General features: G+C 49.0%; 1 protein-coding gene across 3 annotated transcripts in view; it reads left to right on the top strand.

Annotated features, from left to right (window-relative positions):
- The window catches only part of MYLK4 (myosin light chain kinase family member 4), a 105,754-nt gene extending 87,876 nt beyond the window's left edge, over window positions 1-17,878 (top strand). For 2 of the 3 annotated variants that reach the window (XM_062183864.1, XM_062183856.1), the window contains exons 8-13: window positions 1,862-1,932; window positions 2,641-2,769; window positions 3,982-4,134; window positions 7,269-7,347; window positions 10,376-10,453; window positions 14,157-17,878. In XM_062183864.1, coding sequence (XP_062039848.1) covers window positions 1,862-1,932; window positions 2,641-2,769; window positions 3,982-4,134; window positions 7,269-7,347; window positions 10,376-10,420 — 477 coding nt within the window. In that variant the 3' untranslated portion in view covers window positions 10,421-10,453; window positions 14,157-17,878. The remainder of the gene's footprint in view (window positions 1-1,861; window positions 1,933-2,640; window positions 2,770-3,981; window positions 4,135-7,268; window positions 7,348-10,375; window positions 10,454-14,156) is intronic. The other variant, XM_062183872.1, reaches the window with a different exon arrangement.
- The last annotated feature ends 971 nt before the right edge of the window (window positions 17,879-18,849 follow it).

Here is an 18,849-nt window from a genome sequence, read left to right as displayed (position 1 = left end):
CCTCCTTAAATAGGTTTCCATGGGCCTCTCTTCCTCCAGCTTTGCTCCTCTCACTGTCTTGATTTATGGGCATTGCTTTTCCCATCCACTGTGGAGCAAGAGACGAGTGGGGAAGTGGGATATAAAATGACCAAGTTGGAGGTTAAAAATCATTAGCAAAGCCCTTACTATGAACTGAGTTTGATAATGCCTGTTTTCGTGGAATGTTTCCACTGAGTGTAGATAGTCCACAGATATCCCTGCAGGGATTTCATTGGCAACTGGAGATGGGAGCTGACCTATCCTTAGCCAACTGACTCTGCCTGTGGCTTCATAATGTTGATTGAGAATTTGCAAAGGGTTATTTTAGCTATGGCTTATATGTAAAGATAATACTAAAGATGACGGCTGGATGAGTCGTTAAGGACCCAGCTTTTCAGAAAGCTCCTTAGAAGGAAAAGGGCCAAAAATATTAAAAGTGCTTGTTCCTATGTGGGGGAAATTATAGGTGACTTAAAAAAGGTCTCTTTTATGCTTTTCTGTTTTGCAAACTTTATTCTTGGTTTTCATGACCGTGAAACATGAACTTTGGGGAATGCCCTCAGAGGTGTTTCTTTGCATTCTGCAAACCAATTTTTGGATGTCCTTGTATTCTTGGACAACTAACGGCTTTGTGCATGATCGATCAGTTATTTAAGCATGAAACCAACTGTTCTTACATAGCACCCACTATGTCTGTATAAAATGACTTTTACTTCCCAACATCTGGTTTAGAGATATTTTAGAGAAAGTCTTCCAAAGACACTATACTCAATCAAATGGACTATTGAATATTGATTAAGGAGACACTATATCATTTCATAAACTGTGGCTGAGTTTCTCATCTGAACCTCTTCTCCAGAAAGGTGTGGGAGGCGGAAGCCAAGATCCTATCTAAAGATGAGGAAACGGAGCCTTGAACATCCAGTGACTTGGCTGATTTCCTGTCCAGTTCTTAGGCAAGAGTGTTGGGACCAACATTGGAGAGTTCTTGGCTTTTCTTTGAAAGATTTATTTCTCTTTCATGGGTGACTTTGACTTTAAATCAAATCCCATATTCTTCCCAGGCCACAGTTTCTCTATCCCACTGAATGTAGGAACATGTGTAACACATTCTATGAACACTGAACAGTGGTGCTACAGCCTCCTTTTCTCCCCCATTCCCTCCCGAGTGGTTCACCAGCAAGGTGAAGCCTCACCCAAGTCGAACACCAGAGGGACACTTAGTCAAGGGTCTTGGGCATCAGGACGAGGCACAGCGGAACCCTGGAACTGCACAGAATGCAGGACGACCAAGAGAGGAAACTTTGCCTTTCACAGGAGGACTTCCTCATAGACCGAGCGCAAAGGGGGAATCGAGAGGTCGACAATGTTCGGGTTATATTGCATGTTCAGAGTGCTTGCTCAGATGAATCAGGCCCTTGCTCCTGGAACTCATAAATCTTTGGAAGAAGTCCTCTTCCAAAAAGGAGAAATTCATACTTAATAATTTTCTGGAGGCAGATGTCGAATTCTGAGCGGGGCTCTGCCAGTTCATCTGCAGTGTCCCAAGGCAGCCTCTTTTCTTCCTTCCCTCCAGAAGGCCTCTGCCTGAACTCAGGCATTATGGTAACTGCAAAACCCGTGGAGTGGGACAGGCAGGGTAATGCAAGGCTGGCAGGGTACCCACAACCTCATCCACCACATAATTAAAGGAGAAAATACCCACGCAGACAAGCCAGTCCCCAAGTGAGAGGCCTGATATGTTTTTCCTGAGTACCGTTGTATTTTTAGTTGTGGTTCAAGGACAATTTGACTGAAGGATGGTTGTTTTCATTGCTAATGTGTCTCTTTCTCCCGGCAGCCTGAGAACATCCTGTGTGTGAATCGGGATGCTAAGCAAATAAAAATTATTGATTTTGGATTGGCAAGAAGGTAAGTCTACTCGGGCATAGGTGTGTGAATGGAGTTAAGGGAAGTGATAGATGCGCTTTCTTAGCAAAGGTAAATCTGATACGCCCCCTGGGTTTCATGCCCTCATTCAGAAGTAATCTAACAAAAATTGTGTTCAACCTTACCTTGCTGAATTTGAGATTGGAATGCTTAGAGGTTTCTAGAACACGTGCAACAGTGGCGTTTACTATGCCAGGAGCCATTTGTTTTACATTTGGAAGAGTTGGCCTTTGCCTTTTCTATGTGCTCCATTTGTAAAGAGAAGACTTACTCGGAGAACAGTAATTGTGTAAACAATATGGAGAAGGGTCCTGGCCCACGTTGAGCCAGGAACAAAGAGTTCAACAAGGACCCATGAACAAGTCAGCACATTGGACACAGGTGGGAAGGACGTGGTAGACTGTGGGAGCACCTTGCTTATTCATTAATATTGACTTGTTGGCACCATCTGCATGTCACGGACCCCATCAGCTTTGCTTTTGTCACGGACGATCATTCAGACATCCTGAGTATTCAGTGTGTCTCTGCCCACAGTTCTTTCAGATTATTAAGGTTTCAGAGTGTGAAGTGTGACTCTGAAAACCCCTGGGACTTCCGTACAAGCTGCATGGACTGCATTGTTTCAGTGTTCACGAGTTCTGATTCTCAACCAACACTCTCCATTCCTCCACTGTGTCTCTTAAATTTCAGATACAAACCCAGGGAGAAGCTCAAGGTGAACTTTGGGACCCCAGAATTTCTCGCCCCCGAAGTCGTGAACTATGATTTTGTTTCCTTCCCCACGGACATGTGGAGCGTGGGAGTCATCGCCTACATGTTGTAAGCAGTTCTCTCTCTGACATTCGTTCACAATCTCCATGCCTATTCTAAGAGGCCTGGCTATGTAAAATCCCGAATTTAGATCTTTTAAGAATGAGCATCAGGGCTGGCATTGTGGCACAGCAGGTCAAGCAGCCATCTCTGATACCCGTACCCCAAATGAGCTCTGGCTCGTGTCCCAGCTGCTCCACTTCCAATCCAGCTCCCTGCTAATGTACCTGAGAAAGCAGCAGACGACAGCCCAAGTGCTTGTGCTCATTCCACTCACATAGTCTGCTGTGTTGCTGGCTCCTGGCTTTAGATGCCCGCAACCCCCACCCCCACCCCGCCTGCCCGATACTGTGCCTTTCAAATAAATAGAGGAAATCTTTAGAAAAAATAAGTGTCACTGTGCTACATTCAGTTGGTTTATAGGTTCTGTTGAATCCTGCAGATGAACAGAGTGAATTTTTCTCCCACACTTCATCTGAGAAAGTAAATGGCCGTGCGTTTCACCAATCACTTGAACTCCTAGGAAACCACCTAAAGCCCGGAAAACAATTCTAAGAGACAAAGCTCATGGTCTGAGGGCCTTATCCTAAGGGGGCCTTCCTGGTGTTCCCCATCTGAGCTGGTGACAGCACTTGCCAGCTGTAAGACGCTTTATTTTTTAAAAAGGTTTATTTATTTGAAAAGCAGAGCCTCTCTCACACACATAGACACACATGTACACAGGTATTCTATCCACTGGCTCACTCCCCAACATGGTCACAACAGCCGGGGCTGAGCCAGGCTGAAGCTGAGAGCCTGTAACTCCATCCAGGTTTCCCAGGTGAGTGGCAGAGCCTGCCTGAGCCACACTCTGCGGCTTTCCCAGGCATATTAGCAAGAAGCTGGAGCGGGTGGAGCAGCTGGGACTCGCTATGGGATGCACCGTTGTTGCAGGTGGTGTCCTAGCCACTGAGCCACCATGCCAGGGCTCCTGAAAGATGCTTTGCAGGGGAAGCTGTGCTGCTCTTTGAGATTCTGATTTGAGGGTAGCTGCTGTCCTCATTGCTGTGGGTGCTTCATAGGCACTGGGGCACTGTCTTGATCAGAATAGCATAAAACTATGCTTCATTATTGGATTACTTTCCTTCTCTCACTCTTACATGACAGAACCGAAAACAGCCTGTCTGTAAAGGATCTGAGGCTTTTTAAAAAATTACTGTCTCTGAATCCCATGTGCCGTAGACTCAGTGGTCTGTCGCCTTTCCTGGGAGACAATGACGCGGAGACGCTGAACAACATCCTGGCCTGCAGGTGGGACCTGGAGGACGAGGAGTTCCAGGACATCTCCGAGGAGGCGCGGGAGTTCATCTCCAAGCTTCTGATCAAGGAGAAGAGGTACCCACGTCGGTCCTGCACGCGAGAAGCAGGGCTCAGCAGGGCTCGTGGGACGCATTCCCTTGCTGACATGTACGATGTGTGCCTAGTAGAGTGTGGCAGAGATCTTGCTGATATCTGAGAGCTCAGACTGCCTCTGTGAGGCTCGAATGGGGCTCTAGAAACGTCCGTCCTGCCTTTCGTGACGAAGTCCTGACAGTCACGGACCCCTGCAGAGCCTCTGTTGACTCAGCCTGAAAATGAAGGGTTTGGGCTAAGTTATTTCTGCTACCCTCGCACCTTCACAAAGCACGCAATGGCTCCGTTCAGCTGGACACTTAGCCAGCGTGTTATTTGCAAACCTACTCTGCGCCAGACCACACTGAGTGCTTTAGAGACAGTGTCTATTTTAACCACCACCCCAGCTCCCAATTTCATGAGGTAGAAATGATGTTTATTACTGTCTTGCGGGTGGGACTCTAAGTATTTTCCCACGAGCACATTGCCAGTAAATGGCACAATGGAGACGCAAACCCTTGTCAAGCTTCCCTGAGGGCCACACACTAACTGTTATGTGTTACACGGCCTTTTGTGTTCTCTCTTACCAAACCCGTACAATTCAAAATGCGCTGGATGAAGAACAGTGGCATTGAAATAGGGGGGCTTGCATTTTAGAATCATGGTGGGGGAAGGGCATTGTGATTACCTCGTCACTGCTTCCAATGGCTTTATACCAAAGCCATAAACAGTATTTGAGATTTTTCAGGGCTAGTATATGAGGAACATTTTAAAAATTTACGGAAAAAGAGAATTATGGAAAAAAAGACATGCTGAATTTAATTGTACCCAAATAAGATTCATTTCAGAGGCAGAGCTACGGAGAGAGGGAGAGACAGTAAGAAAGTCTTTCCTCTGCTGGTTTACTCCTAAATGCCCACGACAGCTGGAGCTGGGCTGATCTGAAGCCAGGAGCCGGGAGCTTCTACTGGGTCTCCCACGTAGGTGCAGGGGCCCAAGCATTTGATCATCTTCCACTGCTTTCCTGGGCCATCAGCAAGGAGCTGAATAGGAAGTGGAACAGTCTGGACTTGGACTGGTGCCCACATGGGACTCCAGTGCCACAGGAAGAGGCTTTATCCACTATGCCACAGCCCCGGCCCCAAGATTTATCTTCTAATTTCACTTTTCTTTTTTTTTTTAATATTTATCTTATTTGAAAGGCAGAGTTATATATATAGAGAGAGACAGAGAGAGAGAGACAGAAAGATCTTCCATCCACTGGTTCATTCCCCAGATGGCCATAAGATCAAGGCTGGGCCAGCCAAAGCCAGGAGCCAGGAGCTTCATCTAAGTCTCCCACATGGGTGCAGGGGCTTGAGTACTTGGGCCGTCTTCCACTGCTTTCCCAGGTGCATTAGCAGAGAGCTGGATCAGAAGTGGAGGAGCTGGGACTTGAACCGGTTTATACATGGGATTCTGGTGTTGTAGGCGATGGCCTAAACCACTGCACCACAATGCTGACCCCTTAATTTCATTCTTCCACACACTTTTCCAAGTTCCCTCATACAACACAAAGAAAGAGCCAGAACTGAGTTTCTAAAAGGCAAAGAGGGCTTAGCCAGGCCAGGAGTGTCAGTGGGGTGGTGGGGAGTGATTTGGAAATAGTGGGCTTTCCTTGTCTTTCATAATGGGAAGACACAATGACAGGTGAAGTGGTGGTTACTAGCTGCACATGACTGTCCCAGGCAGTGAGCAGATGGGAAATGTGAACCCTATCACATCTTTGGAGAGTGAGAAATTCACATTGACGGAGAGCCTGTTGTACATGCACACTCTTTAGTGATACCTGATGGAAACTCCAGGTCACACTGCGTGTGTGGGTATTACCACGATTAATGTACAGTGAGCAAACAGAAGGCGAGAGCAGTAGAGCAGTCGGTCAACACCAAGGACATGCGAAAGCAGGCCTGCTGGACCCCAGCCCTGTGCCCTGCCCGCTCCTTCAACCTGAGGGCTGCACTGGAGCCATTCGAGTAGAACAGCAGAGGTGTGGTCTTTGACTCAGTTCTGGCCTGAAACTAAGGCCAAGCCAAATACCACTATTGTAGCTTGTACTTCCGGGGCACAAAAATGTACCGAAACATTATTAAAAGTTTAATTATGAGTATAATGTTACTGTTCACTATTACAAAGTGTAATAGTCTCAGACTATTACAAAGAGTAATGGTCATTTTTCAGTACTGTCAGCTGTTGAAATGCTCTGGGGAGTCAATATGGAGAATTGATCACATTAACAAAATCACTCATGCAACAGACATTGGAGGTCAAGAGTTTTTTTGTTTGTTTCTTTGTTTCCAAAAATTACCTCTGCTTGCACAGGGTCCTGGAAGGGGGTGTTATCAACACGCTCTCGCTGAAGTAGGACTAGGGCTATCTCAGGTCTCCAGCTTAAACATCCGGCGTCTGCTGAGGACGCACGCTGACGCAGACCTACACACCGGAGCCTCTCAGCTACTGGAGCTCCTTGCTTGGCATTGTCAGAAGCACTCAGGCTTCAATTTCTCACTCACTTGCAGTTTTGATTTGGAAAAGTATTTGGTTTAATGTGGTACTTGTTTGCACACCAAACGAGTTTACAAAACCTAGCATTAGGGTGTAATAGGATCTTTATTATTTTCTAAGGATGCCACTTCTTCATAAAGGTACCTACTGTACTTTATCTGATGCTTCAAAAGTCCTTACTTCAAAAGTTAGTAATATTTATTGTAAATTTCAGTACACAAATGCGTTTGAATCACTCTAGCATTTTGTTCTTAACCATTTGTTAATCTATCCATTTAACTGACTGTTGGGGTTCTTGGATTTTTGAAGCTTACATGTTCTGTCCCAGGAATGGTTATCTGTGTTTGAAAGAAGACGTCTGTTTCTTCACTAGAGTTTCAGTGTTTTGTCTTGCGAACCTTACCCATGCGCTACCCTGCCTGAATTTCATGGTAGCCATTGCCATCAGTGATAGCACACAGGCCAGAGAAGCAGGCTTGTCTGTGGGTTTGCATTTGGCCTCTGGTCTGCTGAAGAGAGAGGTCAGACCTGCGGCTCAGTGGCAGGTGCATCCTCATTTGCTATTCCTACTAATATTCTGGATTTCCTTCTAGTTGGAGGATAAGTGCGAGTGAAGCTCTCAAGCACCCTTGGTTGGCAGACCACAAGCTCCACGCCAGGCTCAGTGCCCAGGTGACCATGCCTTCTTCTTTCTCCTCTTCTTTCCCTGTCTTTTGATGAGCTGATGCCAGCCAGTCACATTAACCCTAAGTGAAGAAGTGCTTCCTCATAGCTTTCAAATCTTGTGTTTGTTAAAATGCTTTCATTGAGCAGTTCATATTTTAAAAAAATGCCAATATTACTTGTATATGTTTAGTAGAGTGTTATTTTCACCTTCACTGGTTATCTTTATTGTCAACTCATCATACTCACTATAAATGAGTCGCAGCTTTGTGGTACATGCACACACTTACACACACGTGTGAGGGCTCTTCACAACGTTCTTGGACAGTGATTATCATGACAAAACTGCATGGATCTGAAAATGTTCTGTACCAAACGAAACATCCCTTTTCAAAAGAGTGATTGATTGATTTGAAAGGCAGAATGACACACAGAGGGAGAGAGAAAGAGAGAGAGAGAGAGAGGGAGAGAGCTTTTTCATCCACTGTTGTCACTCCCTCAAACGGCTCCAACTCCTGGGTCTGGGCCAGGCCAAAGACAGGACCTGGAACTCTATCCTAGTCGCCCACATGGGCAGCGGGGGGCCAGGTACCTGGACCATCACTACGTTAGCCGGGAGCTGGATCAGGAGCAGGGTAGCTGGGACTGGGGTGCAGCCGTCACAACTGATGGTTTAACGTTCTGTGCCACAACACTTGCCCTGATAAACTTACCTTGTAATTTCATTTTTCATAAAATTTTTGAAGGACCCTCGTGTGTAGCCTAGGGTATACAAACATAAAAAGCACTGGAAAGTCTAGACAAATATGCATTTGAGAGAAGTTAGAGCTCTAAGCTCTGTTGACCTGTTTTGGCCTGCTCAAGGCATCAGGTCTTAACTCCAGCACTGAGCTGGGACAAGATGCCATACAGGTATTTGTGAAGGAGACTTTTAGTAGAGTCTGAGGACCGCAGTGTTTGTTGAGCTCCAGGGAGCCCCATTCTGTGGTAACCTCTTACAGTGAATTCGCACCTGCTCCCATTGATGTCACTGCTCTCTCACTTCTGTCTGCACCAACTCCTCCCTAAGCCTCAGATCCTTCGATTCAGATCCAGCCCAGTAGTGTGTTTCCACTTGGACCTTCCAAGCCCTAAACCAAGCTCAGCTCCCCACACCTCCCCTCAGCGCCCCCTCCCGCTTCCTCAGGCCAGGCCAAGGGTGCCCCCTGGGCAGCCTCAACAGATCTTGCATCTTCCTTGTTTCCTGCCTCTCCTTCCATCCCCCTCCCCAGCTCATATTTCACTTATCCCCAAGTCCCTTATTCCTCTGGAATCTGTCCACTCATTCCAGCTCCATGGTTTTCCTGGTCTGGGACGTCTGTTCCCCAAATCACTACCATCACCTCCCTAACCAGCTGCGTTGCCTTCTGCATGTCATTTCCATCCAAATAACCGTGGATTACAGAACGGACACAGAAGCAGATGTGTGGCACAGGTCTCTACCACATACGTGGGATGGCCGGCTAGGTGCACACAGGCTCACCGGGGACGCAGCTCCCACAGGTTTCACGAGGGTGGCGCTGCCGTAGCCTGGCACGTACGAGCCTGACACACGTTCATTTCTCCCACCTTTTCTTCCCCACTCCCTGGGGTTTCCGAGTGGAACTTTTCCCCTGACCAACAAACCCTGGAATGACTGTGCTTCAGGTACTCATTTTTTCCACATCCAGCTTTTATTGAAATTAACTCTACTTCTAAATCCAGCACCAGAACCAAGTTTTATTTGTGTCTGAATATACCTTTCCTTGATAATTGGTACTGATGTCAAGCAAAAATAGACTTATTACCTAGCTGGTACCTCACCCAGACGACATAAACTGCTTATTAGGGTGACCAACCTATTTTAGGCCCACTCTCCACCAACGTATTTTTATCCGAGCTTATTGGTGTCCAGATACACTTTGACGTGGCAGGACAATATAGAAACCACAGTAGAGAATTAATGACATTGTACAGCCCAAAAAGTATTTTAAAATATTTTTAAAACCATATAACGACAACCAAAAAATCACCTTTTTTGTTATTCCACCTAACTGCTAGTGCCCAAGGTAAGTAGATATTTCAAGAATGATGACAATTAAAGAAGTAAATTCTGTTGTAAAAATCTGGTTATCATTCAAGTTATAATTATGTAACATGGTGCCAGGCACTGTTCCAGTACATTACAAAAGTTAACTCACGGAATCTTCATACCAAGCCTAGAGGCAGGCACTGTTATTATCACCATCCATAGATGAAGGCACAGGATGAGGGTGACAGTCTGGACTCAAGGTCAGAGCTTTGCCTCTGCTGGTGGACGGCGCTTGAATGAAGTTTCCAGACCATTCTTTTTCTATGCTACTGAAAACCAATATCCAGACTTAATGTTTTATATTTTCTTTATTTATTTTGTTTTTAAAGATTAAGTTATTTACTTGAAAGACAGAGTTACAGAGAGAGAGAGAGGGAGGGAGAGATCTTCTGTTGTGTGCTGGTTCACTCCCCAAATGGCCGCAACAGCAGGAGCTGGACCAGGAGCCAGGAGCTTCTTCTGGGTCTCCCATGTGAATGCAGGGGCCCAAGCACCATCTTCCACTGCTTTCCCAAGCCATTAGCAGGGAGATGAATCTGAAGTGGAGCAACCAGGACTAGAACCAGCACCCATATTGGGGGCTAGCTCTGCAGGGAGTGGCCTCACCGGCTGTGCCCCGGTGTTTCGTATTTTCAATAAACTGCATGTTGAGTACCCCTCATTCGAGATGCTCAGGACCAGAAGTGTTGCAGATTTCAGAATATTTGCACACAAAAATTGTGCACATACACAATGAGATCCTCTGGGGATGGGCCCCAAGTCTAAGCATAACATTCCTTTATGAATCATATTAGTTACCCATCCCGAAGGCATCTTAGACAATATCGTCGTGCTCCTGTGTTGACCCTGTGCCGGTTCTCATTCTGTAGGTCAGGAAGTGATAGAAACAGGTGTCCCCCTTCTCAAAATGTCTTCTGGTTTTCCCAGAAAAAGAAGAAGCCGCACTGCAGCTCTGATTCTCAGAACCTGTGACCAAAGAGTCTACGGTGGATGCCCGTTTGAAAGGTTGGTGCCAGGGCTTTCTCTGTGCAAACCCTGAGGGAAGGGCGTGTGCAAGGACTTACACTTGAGCTTGCACAGACTGGGAGGCTGGCAGTGTTTCTGCGGAGGCAGAGGGCCCTGACAGCAGACTGTTGTGTTTGCCTCCTGATTCTGCCCTTTCCCAATGTGTGGGTTGGGAATGGTAGCTTGCTGTGTGGCTCCGGTGGGATACTGAGCCAAAGCCCCGAGCCCAGGGCCTGGGACACTGGAAGCACTCAGTAGTCAGCTCAGGAGGCATGACACTGGCCCAGGTCACCCTTACAATCGGTGAGCCAGAGGAAGACATACTCCCTTTGTACAGACGGGAAAACTGAGGTTCAGAAGCTAAAGCCTGCGTTCACCTCTCCCCTGAGCTGCCTCCCGGCCTTGGCTCGGCCTCTGATCCCAGAAAGCACCACTCCCTACCAGCCCAGATGTGCATTCTCTTCTCCCCCACCTGGAGTTTTGGCAGAATTCTTAAGAGATGGTTTTACGCACGAATGCCTCCATTCAGATCCACAGTCCAGACTGCTGCATGCCCTAGACGATAGGACATCAGTGTACTTCTATGGGGGGCCTTTAGCAGCCCCCAACATTTATGTCCTTGCTGGGGGTCACGGACCTTCCCGTCATCCGGCTCCCCTAGTCTTGGGCCATAAGTCCATGGTCACTTGTGCAGCTCACTTGTAACCACTGGGCAGGATTTACGACTTGTGAGTCGGCGACTTGCTGCCCACTGCCCTAATCCTCTATTCTGACCTGTGTTTTTCTGAGTCTGAGGTTTCTGCTTGACTTTCTGGCCGTGTGTATTCCTGTAAGCGGCCTTGAAGCTTTTGTAGAACAAGATGAGGTAGAAAGAAATCAGTCTATCATAATGGGCGGGAACCAATGTGAGCAAAAACCCTTGGGCTTAGCCTATCCTTTGTTTGGAAATCTACAAAACGTTAACAGCAAGGCCCGCGTGCTTTTCTATTTACAAAGACTGTTCTTTTTTTGTTGCAAATAGCGAGGCCATAAGTTTTGGGAAGAGAAACAGGCCGTGGTCTTCCAAGGACTCTTGTTCTCCTGGGGTCCTGGAGCCCAGGGAGGGTCCTCTGCTTCGAGTCACAGGCAGCGGGCCCATGTCCGCTCCTGCTCTGTCCCCTCCTTCACCCTCTCCCCCAGAAGCAGTTTTGTCCCCAGTACCACAAAACCCCAAGGGTTTGCCACAAACCACCTTCCCACTGTAAGGCCTGGTGGGAATGGATGCCCGGGTGACAGGGGGGTGCATTCCAGGGCGGGCCGGTCGCCAGGGCCTGGCCAGGGAAGAATGGGGAGGAAATGGCAGTGGGAGGAGACAGAATCTTTCCACACTGCACTTTGCGCTTTGAACCCAGTGTGACAGGGACCGGGGCAGCCCACACAGCGGCAATTAGAGGACAAAGCCAGCAGCACTGGAGATGCTCACGCTGGCACAGTGAGACATACGCTTTGCAGGAACGGCCAGGCGGGCGCTGTCTGCACTTGGTCACGTCCGCCTCCTGGCACTCACCTGGGCTGGCCGCTTCCCGCTCCAGGGCCACGGAAATCAACCTGGGTCCCACTGCAGGCCAAGAGAAAATCATTTCAGAACCACAGGGTCCTGATGCTTCCTCGTTGATATTCTTACTTCTCGTTTGTAAATTGAAACGTAAATTTAAGATGCTACTTCTAAGTTTGAATAAAAGGGACAAAGAGATCACCCTTCACCATGACGTTCTCTGCCAGCCTAAGAGGAGGGTTTGGGCGAGATCCATTATGAGTGCAACCAGTCTTGAGATAATATTGATTTTAAAAACCGAGTGGTTGAAGGTTATTCCTGTGGAAAAAGGAAGAGTTCCAGGCCAAACGAATAAGGCATAATCCACAATGTAAATTGAGGCATATAAATCTCCTGCAATTTGTTAGAGGGTTTTTGATGCATCAAAGAAACGCTTCCCAAATCAAGCCGGTGGCATTCACTGCCGGCCTCCGCTCTGACGTCCTGCCCGCCTGGGGGAGACCGGCCCAGGGCACCACTGCATCCACAGAATGGCCGAGCGCAGGTCCAGGTGGGAGCTGGACAGAAAGCAGATGGGAACACAGCTGCTTCCCCCATCGCTGGCGTCTGTGTTCTCAGCCACAACCAGTCAAGGATAGAAAATACTCGAAAAAAAAAAAGAAGGGGAGCACTTAGCCTACCAGTTAAGACACCCACATCCCATGTCAGAGCACCTGTGTCTGGGGCAGGCATTTAGGGTGGGAACCAGTCGGTGGGAGCTCTCTCTGTGTCTGTCTCTCAAATAAATGAATGGATTTTTTTTTTTTAAAGAGGGGCCAGTGTTGTGGCACAGCAGGTGAAGCCACCCTCGTGACGCTGGCATCCCATAGGGGGGTGCTGGTGTGAGTCCTGGCTGCTCTGCTTCCTCTCCAGCTCCCAGCTAATGTGCCTGGGAAAGCAGCAGAAATTGGGCCCCTGCCACCCATGCAGGGGGCCTGGGTGGAGTTCCTGGCTCCTGACTCCAGCCTGGCTCAGCTCTTGGCGGTTATGATTATTTGACGAGTGAACCAGTGGATGGAAGATCTCTCTCTCTCTCTCTCTCTCTTGCTTGCTGTTTCTCTGTCACTATGCCTTTCAAATTGATGAAATAAATCTTTCAAAAGAAATGAAGGAAGGGGAGGTACACCCTTGAAGGAAGAGGGGAAGGTAGGAAGGAAGGAAAACATATTTGGAAACACTGTGTTTGGCCTTATTCAGACTTTTTTTCTTGTTATTCTCTTTTTTTTTTGACAGGCAGAGTGGACAGTGAGAGAGAGAGAGAGAGAGACAGAGAGAAAGGTCTTCCTTTGCCGTTGGTTCACCCCTCAAGTGGCCACTACGGCTGGCGTGTTGCAGCAGCGCACTGCGCTGATCTCAAGTCAGGAGCCAGGTGCTTCCTCCTGGTCTCCCATGGGGTGCAGGGCCCAAGGACCTGGGCCATCCTCCACTGCACTCCCAGGCCACAGCAGAGAGCTGGCCTGGAAGAGAAGCAACTGGGACAGAATCCGGCGCCCCGACCAGGACTAGAACCCGGGGTGCCAGCGCCACAGGCAGAGGATTAGCCTAGTGAACCGCGGCGCTGGCCTCTTGTTTTTCCCTAAACGACACATCACCAGCACTACTACATATAGCTTTGTATTGCGTTAGGTATTATAACTCACCCGGGGAGGCTGCGGCAGATTATATGCAAATACAATGAGGTTTTATGAAAGGGACCTGAGCACTCACAGACTTTGGTGGCCCTGGTGGCCCTGGGCCCAATCCCCTAGGGATTGCAAGGGACAAGTGTTTTTCCCAGTGTGCCATGCACCCTCACTAAGACTCCAGGATTGAGCTGACCAAGGGATGGGTGGCAACAGCTTCAGGAACAGCTGTGCTTCAGATAAAACAAAGGGGCCTTGTGCTCTGAGATTGCAAATAGAACAGAAATATCTTGCATCCACTAAAAAAAAAACACACACACACACACACACACACTCTGGTAAGCAGTGGAACTGGTCAAGAGGTTTCTGTTTTTTTTTCCTCTCTCACATCCACACATACGTTATTAAAAAAGAAATCATCTGTGGTTTTCCTAAGGGGCACAACCAACTAATTACAATTTGAAAGTCCTGCTGAATTAACAAGATTCATATTCTGTTTGCTTTGCAGGAAAACGACTGCGGTTGCTGCTGCTTTGAGAAGATTTTTGGAAAAATCAGCAGTTCTGATGCCTTGACCCCTGTGCCGACGGGTGGCCAAAGCTGGGGGACCCTTTGAACTTGGACTTTGAGTGATTCTCCAAGCTCAAGGGGGATACCCAGCGCTGCAGCCTCCGGGGGCTCACACAGCCCCCCACACTTTGTTTTTCCTGGTTGACCCTCGTCACAGGGGCAGGGCTGCATTGTGTCTGCTGTTTCTCAGATTGTCGGAGAGAGAGCATGGCTGGGGTCCTAACACCTGGAAGATGTACGGACAGGGAGCAAGTGGAGCCCCGTCACCGCTCTGTGCCTTTCAAAGGGGATGTTTCTATTGCCAGAAAGAGTCCTCCGTCTGGGACCCCCGGGGACACGTGGTCTCTCGGACTTTCTTGAGGAAGCCTGAAGAGCAGCTGCAGTTACGCCAGCCCATTGGCTTGCTGGGACACAAACCTTTCAGCTCCGAGCCCTGAGGCCGCAGCCTTTGGACCTCCCATTCATCCTGAACTCTCCCACGATTGCTCAGGTTCCTCCCAAGTCGCTGTCCCTACTCTCAAATTCGTTCCGTGCCTTTCACAGCGCACCCCCTGCCCTCTCCCGGCTGACAGGCCAGCCGCACGGAACAGCCTGGTTTGAGAGGCGAAGTGACAGCTCTCTGCTTATGGTGTCACTCTAGCAGCACCCCCTTGGGGAGGGCGTGAGCAGCCTCGGGCGTGTCCTGAAGCCCTGTTGTCCCTGCGAAGGGAAGGCTCAGCGCTTGGTGGCCCGTGTGGGCGCCCCTGGAAGCAGCCCTCCCGTTTCTAGGCAAACACAGATGTTCACGGGATCGCATGTGACTCGGTGGCTATGAGGGAGCAGTCTGAAGCCAAAGGCAGAGGGACTCCCTGTTCAGTTCCCTTTTTGGACACCAGGATGATGTCCAGGCGGGAGCGTCCTGTCCTCAAGTTCACGTACCATTTCCCAACAGATCTTTAATGGGGACGTGGGCTCTGCCGTGGCTGGCAAGTCGGGCACAGAAAGACACTGGCGCTTGTACAAAGGGAAACGGGCACCATCTCCCTAGGAGGAAGAGACAGTGCAAGCCAGACTGAAACCTCACTGCGCACTCCACCCATGCTCGCCGCTGCGCGCTCTCCTTTTTCCGTGTCAAATGGCTGCTGTGTTGAGATCAGCTGCCACAATGCCTTTCTGTGTAGCCACCGGTCACTCTAGGCCACTGCTGTCCTGACAGCAGTGGAGGGCAGTGAGAGTCTCTTGGTGGCCATTTCACTGAGGCCAGCTTTTACTCGCCTCAGCTTTCCTTCATTCCCTCTCACACCCACCTCACGAATTCTTGCAGCCTGCCCAGGGTCAACTACACAGGCGCTGTCCTTATTCTGTTCAGTGTAAAGGTAGAGATAGAAGCGAAATGTATCATTCAGTGACAGCCACATGCCAATCTCGGGGTCACACCTACCCCTACAGAACCTACCCCTTCCCAGCCTTCGCGCTTCTGTTATGATGCATTTCAATTTTTCTTTCTTCCCTTTGACCGATGCATTTATCCAAGGTTGGTTTCCCATGTTCCTGTTATGTGACTATGCTTCAAATATTTAATTTAGTGCCCTTCAAAAAATTCACACATACACACACACACACACACACCAAGCCCTGGGACTGAAGTGTTGTATTACTGTGCTATCTTTAGCTGATGCTGTTCATTGAGTCTGGAAAAATACAAGCCAGTGCCTGCGTTAATACTCAGACCACAGAGTGCTGGCACTGACTCAAATGCTAAATAGGACACAAGGGTCTGATTTGAAATCTCTCATGGAAGGGCGTTTTCTGTCCTGCCGTGGGGATCCTCCACCAAATCAAACAGGAAATCTCTCGCGTGGTGTGCTGCTCACCTCCAGCTCAGTTCTGGCTCACATGGGCAGACCAACTTTCCCCAGGCCCTGCCACGCATGGGCTACATGGAAGAGGTAGCTTAGAAGGGGCTCTTTGTCAGATTAATCCACCAATGGCCCTGCCATGAGTGGGTGTGAGTTTTCCTTTTTCTCTTTGAGGTTTAGAAAGGAGACCATACTTTGAAAACAGATCTTGTTTGAATTTGTAGTTAAATTTCCACATTTGGCTGGGAAGGCATCCTTGTGCCAGCAGGGTGCCTTTTTATGAGAGCTGAGGACGGTTTGCCTTGCACAGTTGGTGATTACAGTCTAGGGTTTCGGCGAAATGGGAGATTATCAGTCTCGGGTTCATCCTGTCCCCTCGCTCCACGCCCATGGATTGCTGCCGGTATCTGGGCAGACTTGCTGCTCTGATGGGAAAAGGGGGCTTTGCAAAGCCCAGGGATCAAACCAGATGTGAGCACGGGCCCGGAGAAGCTGCGTCTGGCCGGACAGGGGCTGTATCCTGATCAGTTTTTCCAAGAAGTCGTCAGGGTTGGAGAGTGTATTTCTCCTCCACCCTCTAACAGGGTGATGCAGCTTTGCGCACTTTCTCCCAGCCACGAGGGGCCACTGCCCACTGCCTGGAGAGAAATAAACCCCACAAATTATTACGGAGAAAACAGGCCCACGTTCACTCATCTAGAAGACACCAACAACTACCCGGAATCTGGGAGGAAACGGGCTCCTGCTTTTATTTCTTACATTTTTTTTAAATTGTGGGATTATGTCCTGAACTAACTTGGGGAACAGATTTCGAGGTTGAGCTTGGGTAACACACATCTGTAGATGGCCGTAGATTTGTTTTCAGGAGTTTTTGTGTCTGATTTGATATTCATTTGCTTTCCTTCCTTGAAGATGTAAATAGGCATGCTGCCATTGTCAGGGCTTACGTGAATATGTTTTGAAAGATGTGTGAATACTTATATTTTCATTCATTTCATGGAAATTAGTAGAGTGAAAATTTTTTTCTTATTTTAGAATTGAAATATGGATTTTGTCCCAGGGCACTGAGAATCTTGCTCTTCATTCCTGTTTCGTGTGTGTGTGTGTGTGTGTGTCCCTCTGCCCTCCCTGACCTTTGCCCAGCCATCCAGCGAGGGTGCCAGCAGGCATACGTTTGCTTGTTTCGTTTGGGCTGTGGCTCAGCGGATGAACCCTCATTTGGAACATACATTCGTAAAAGCGTAAGGCAGAGGAAGGAGGATGCCCCGGTGGGCTGCGGCTGATGGGCTCAGTTCACGCTCTGTCCCTGGCCCGTCTGTCACGTGCGTGGCCTGCGACTTCATACCCGTCACAGTATACTCCTCCAAAGCCTTTGTGAGATGAAAACTTCACCTCCTAATGGCAAATTGCTGCGTCCCGGAGGAAAGTCCGGCCGCTGAGAGTCAGGCCACTCCCTTGGGTAGCTCCCTAGATTAGAAGAGCCGTGTATTGAGGTGTGTTTTGTACGGGCAGTTCCACCTTCCATGAAGGCTGATAACTCGATTCCCGCCACCCACTCAGAACAGCAGGAAACGCCCGGCGCTGGAGCGTGCTGGTCTTGACTGTGCATTTTGCTGTCATCAGCTGACAGACATCGCCTGAGTCCTTCCGATGAAATTTCTCCATGGAGACAGGAAATGCAAATGATTCGTCACGTGGTGATCGCCTACATCATGCACACGTTTAATTTCTGAACGTAGCTTCGATCAAGCGTACTGCTTTGTCTTATAAAGAGATATGAGTCATATACGTGTATTATATTAAAGAACAAACATGGACATCATTACTCCTTTGTTAATGAGGTTAATTATTCAGGGAAGTAGATTTGCCCCATGCAGTGCAGTCTCACATGTCAATTCCTGTGACACTGAGAACCCAAGGCACCTTCAGGCTCCTCCTTCTCCCAGGGGCTCTGGAGCTGTCCACAGGCCAGCCCCATGGCTGAAGGTGGCTCCCCACTGGAACGCACACGACGCACCCCTACAGTGTCCAGAGGGCTGCTTTTTCCTATCAATACAGAGCTGTCACCTGAGAGCTGTGTAACGTGTCCAGTGCCAGAACGGCGCTGGTAAATGACGAAGGCCTTTGGTGGACTTCCTGAGTCGCTGACTACGCGTGGGCCCTGAGAAGAATCTGTTCAGGCAACAGGAGACGGTCAGTAGGGAGGGCCATCCCATTACAAGTGGCAATCTTACGTTCTGAGCTCCGTGTCGGCCCTGGGGACTGTCCAGGTCCCCAGCTTGCACGTGCATCTTGGACGACATCTAGGCCCAGCCAACACTCCTGACTTAGCCCACCAGGGAAGGGAAGTTTTAGGCGTTGTCCCACCAGCACTGGGATCTCCCAACCCGTCTGGCTTAAGAGGGGCCCACTGGACTCTTCCCTCCTGTGCCACAGGCCTGGGGAGGGGTCGTGTTCTCTCCCTCAGCAGTTCTGTCCCTCTTTTCCTTCTTGAGCCTGTAAGCCAGGTGTTCTGACTTTCCCCCCGAAGCGAGGACACCTCATTCCCCTCCAATATCCGAGCAAAATAGCCCTGGAGCACAGCTCCGCTCTTTCCCAGGGATAGATCTTCAAAGCTAGAGTTACGGGGCAGCGACTCGGAGATGAGAATCAGTTGTCTTCCTGCTCCTCACCTCCCTCGTCCTCTCAGGGTAGAATGGAGTGGATGGTCTCCCTCACCACGCCCCCCAGGGGAGGGCCAAACACCCCTTTACCACATCACCTCCCCACCGCCACCTCACCATTCGGAGCCTC

This window comes from Lepus europaeus, chromosome 3 (assembly GCF_033115175.1).
Source record: "Lepus europaeus isolate LE1 chromosome 3, mLepTim1.pri, whole genome shotgun sequence".
Lineage (NCBI taxonomy): Eukaryota > Metazoa > Chordata > Mammalia > Lagomorpha > Leporidae > Lepus > Lepus europaeus.
Note: the sequence above shows the minus strand (reverse complement) of the source record. Positions and strands in the feature narration are given on the sequence as shown.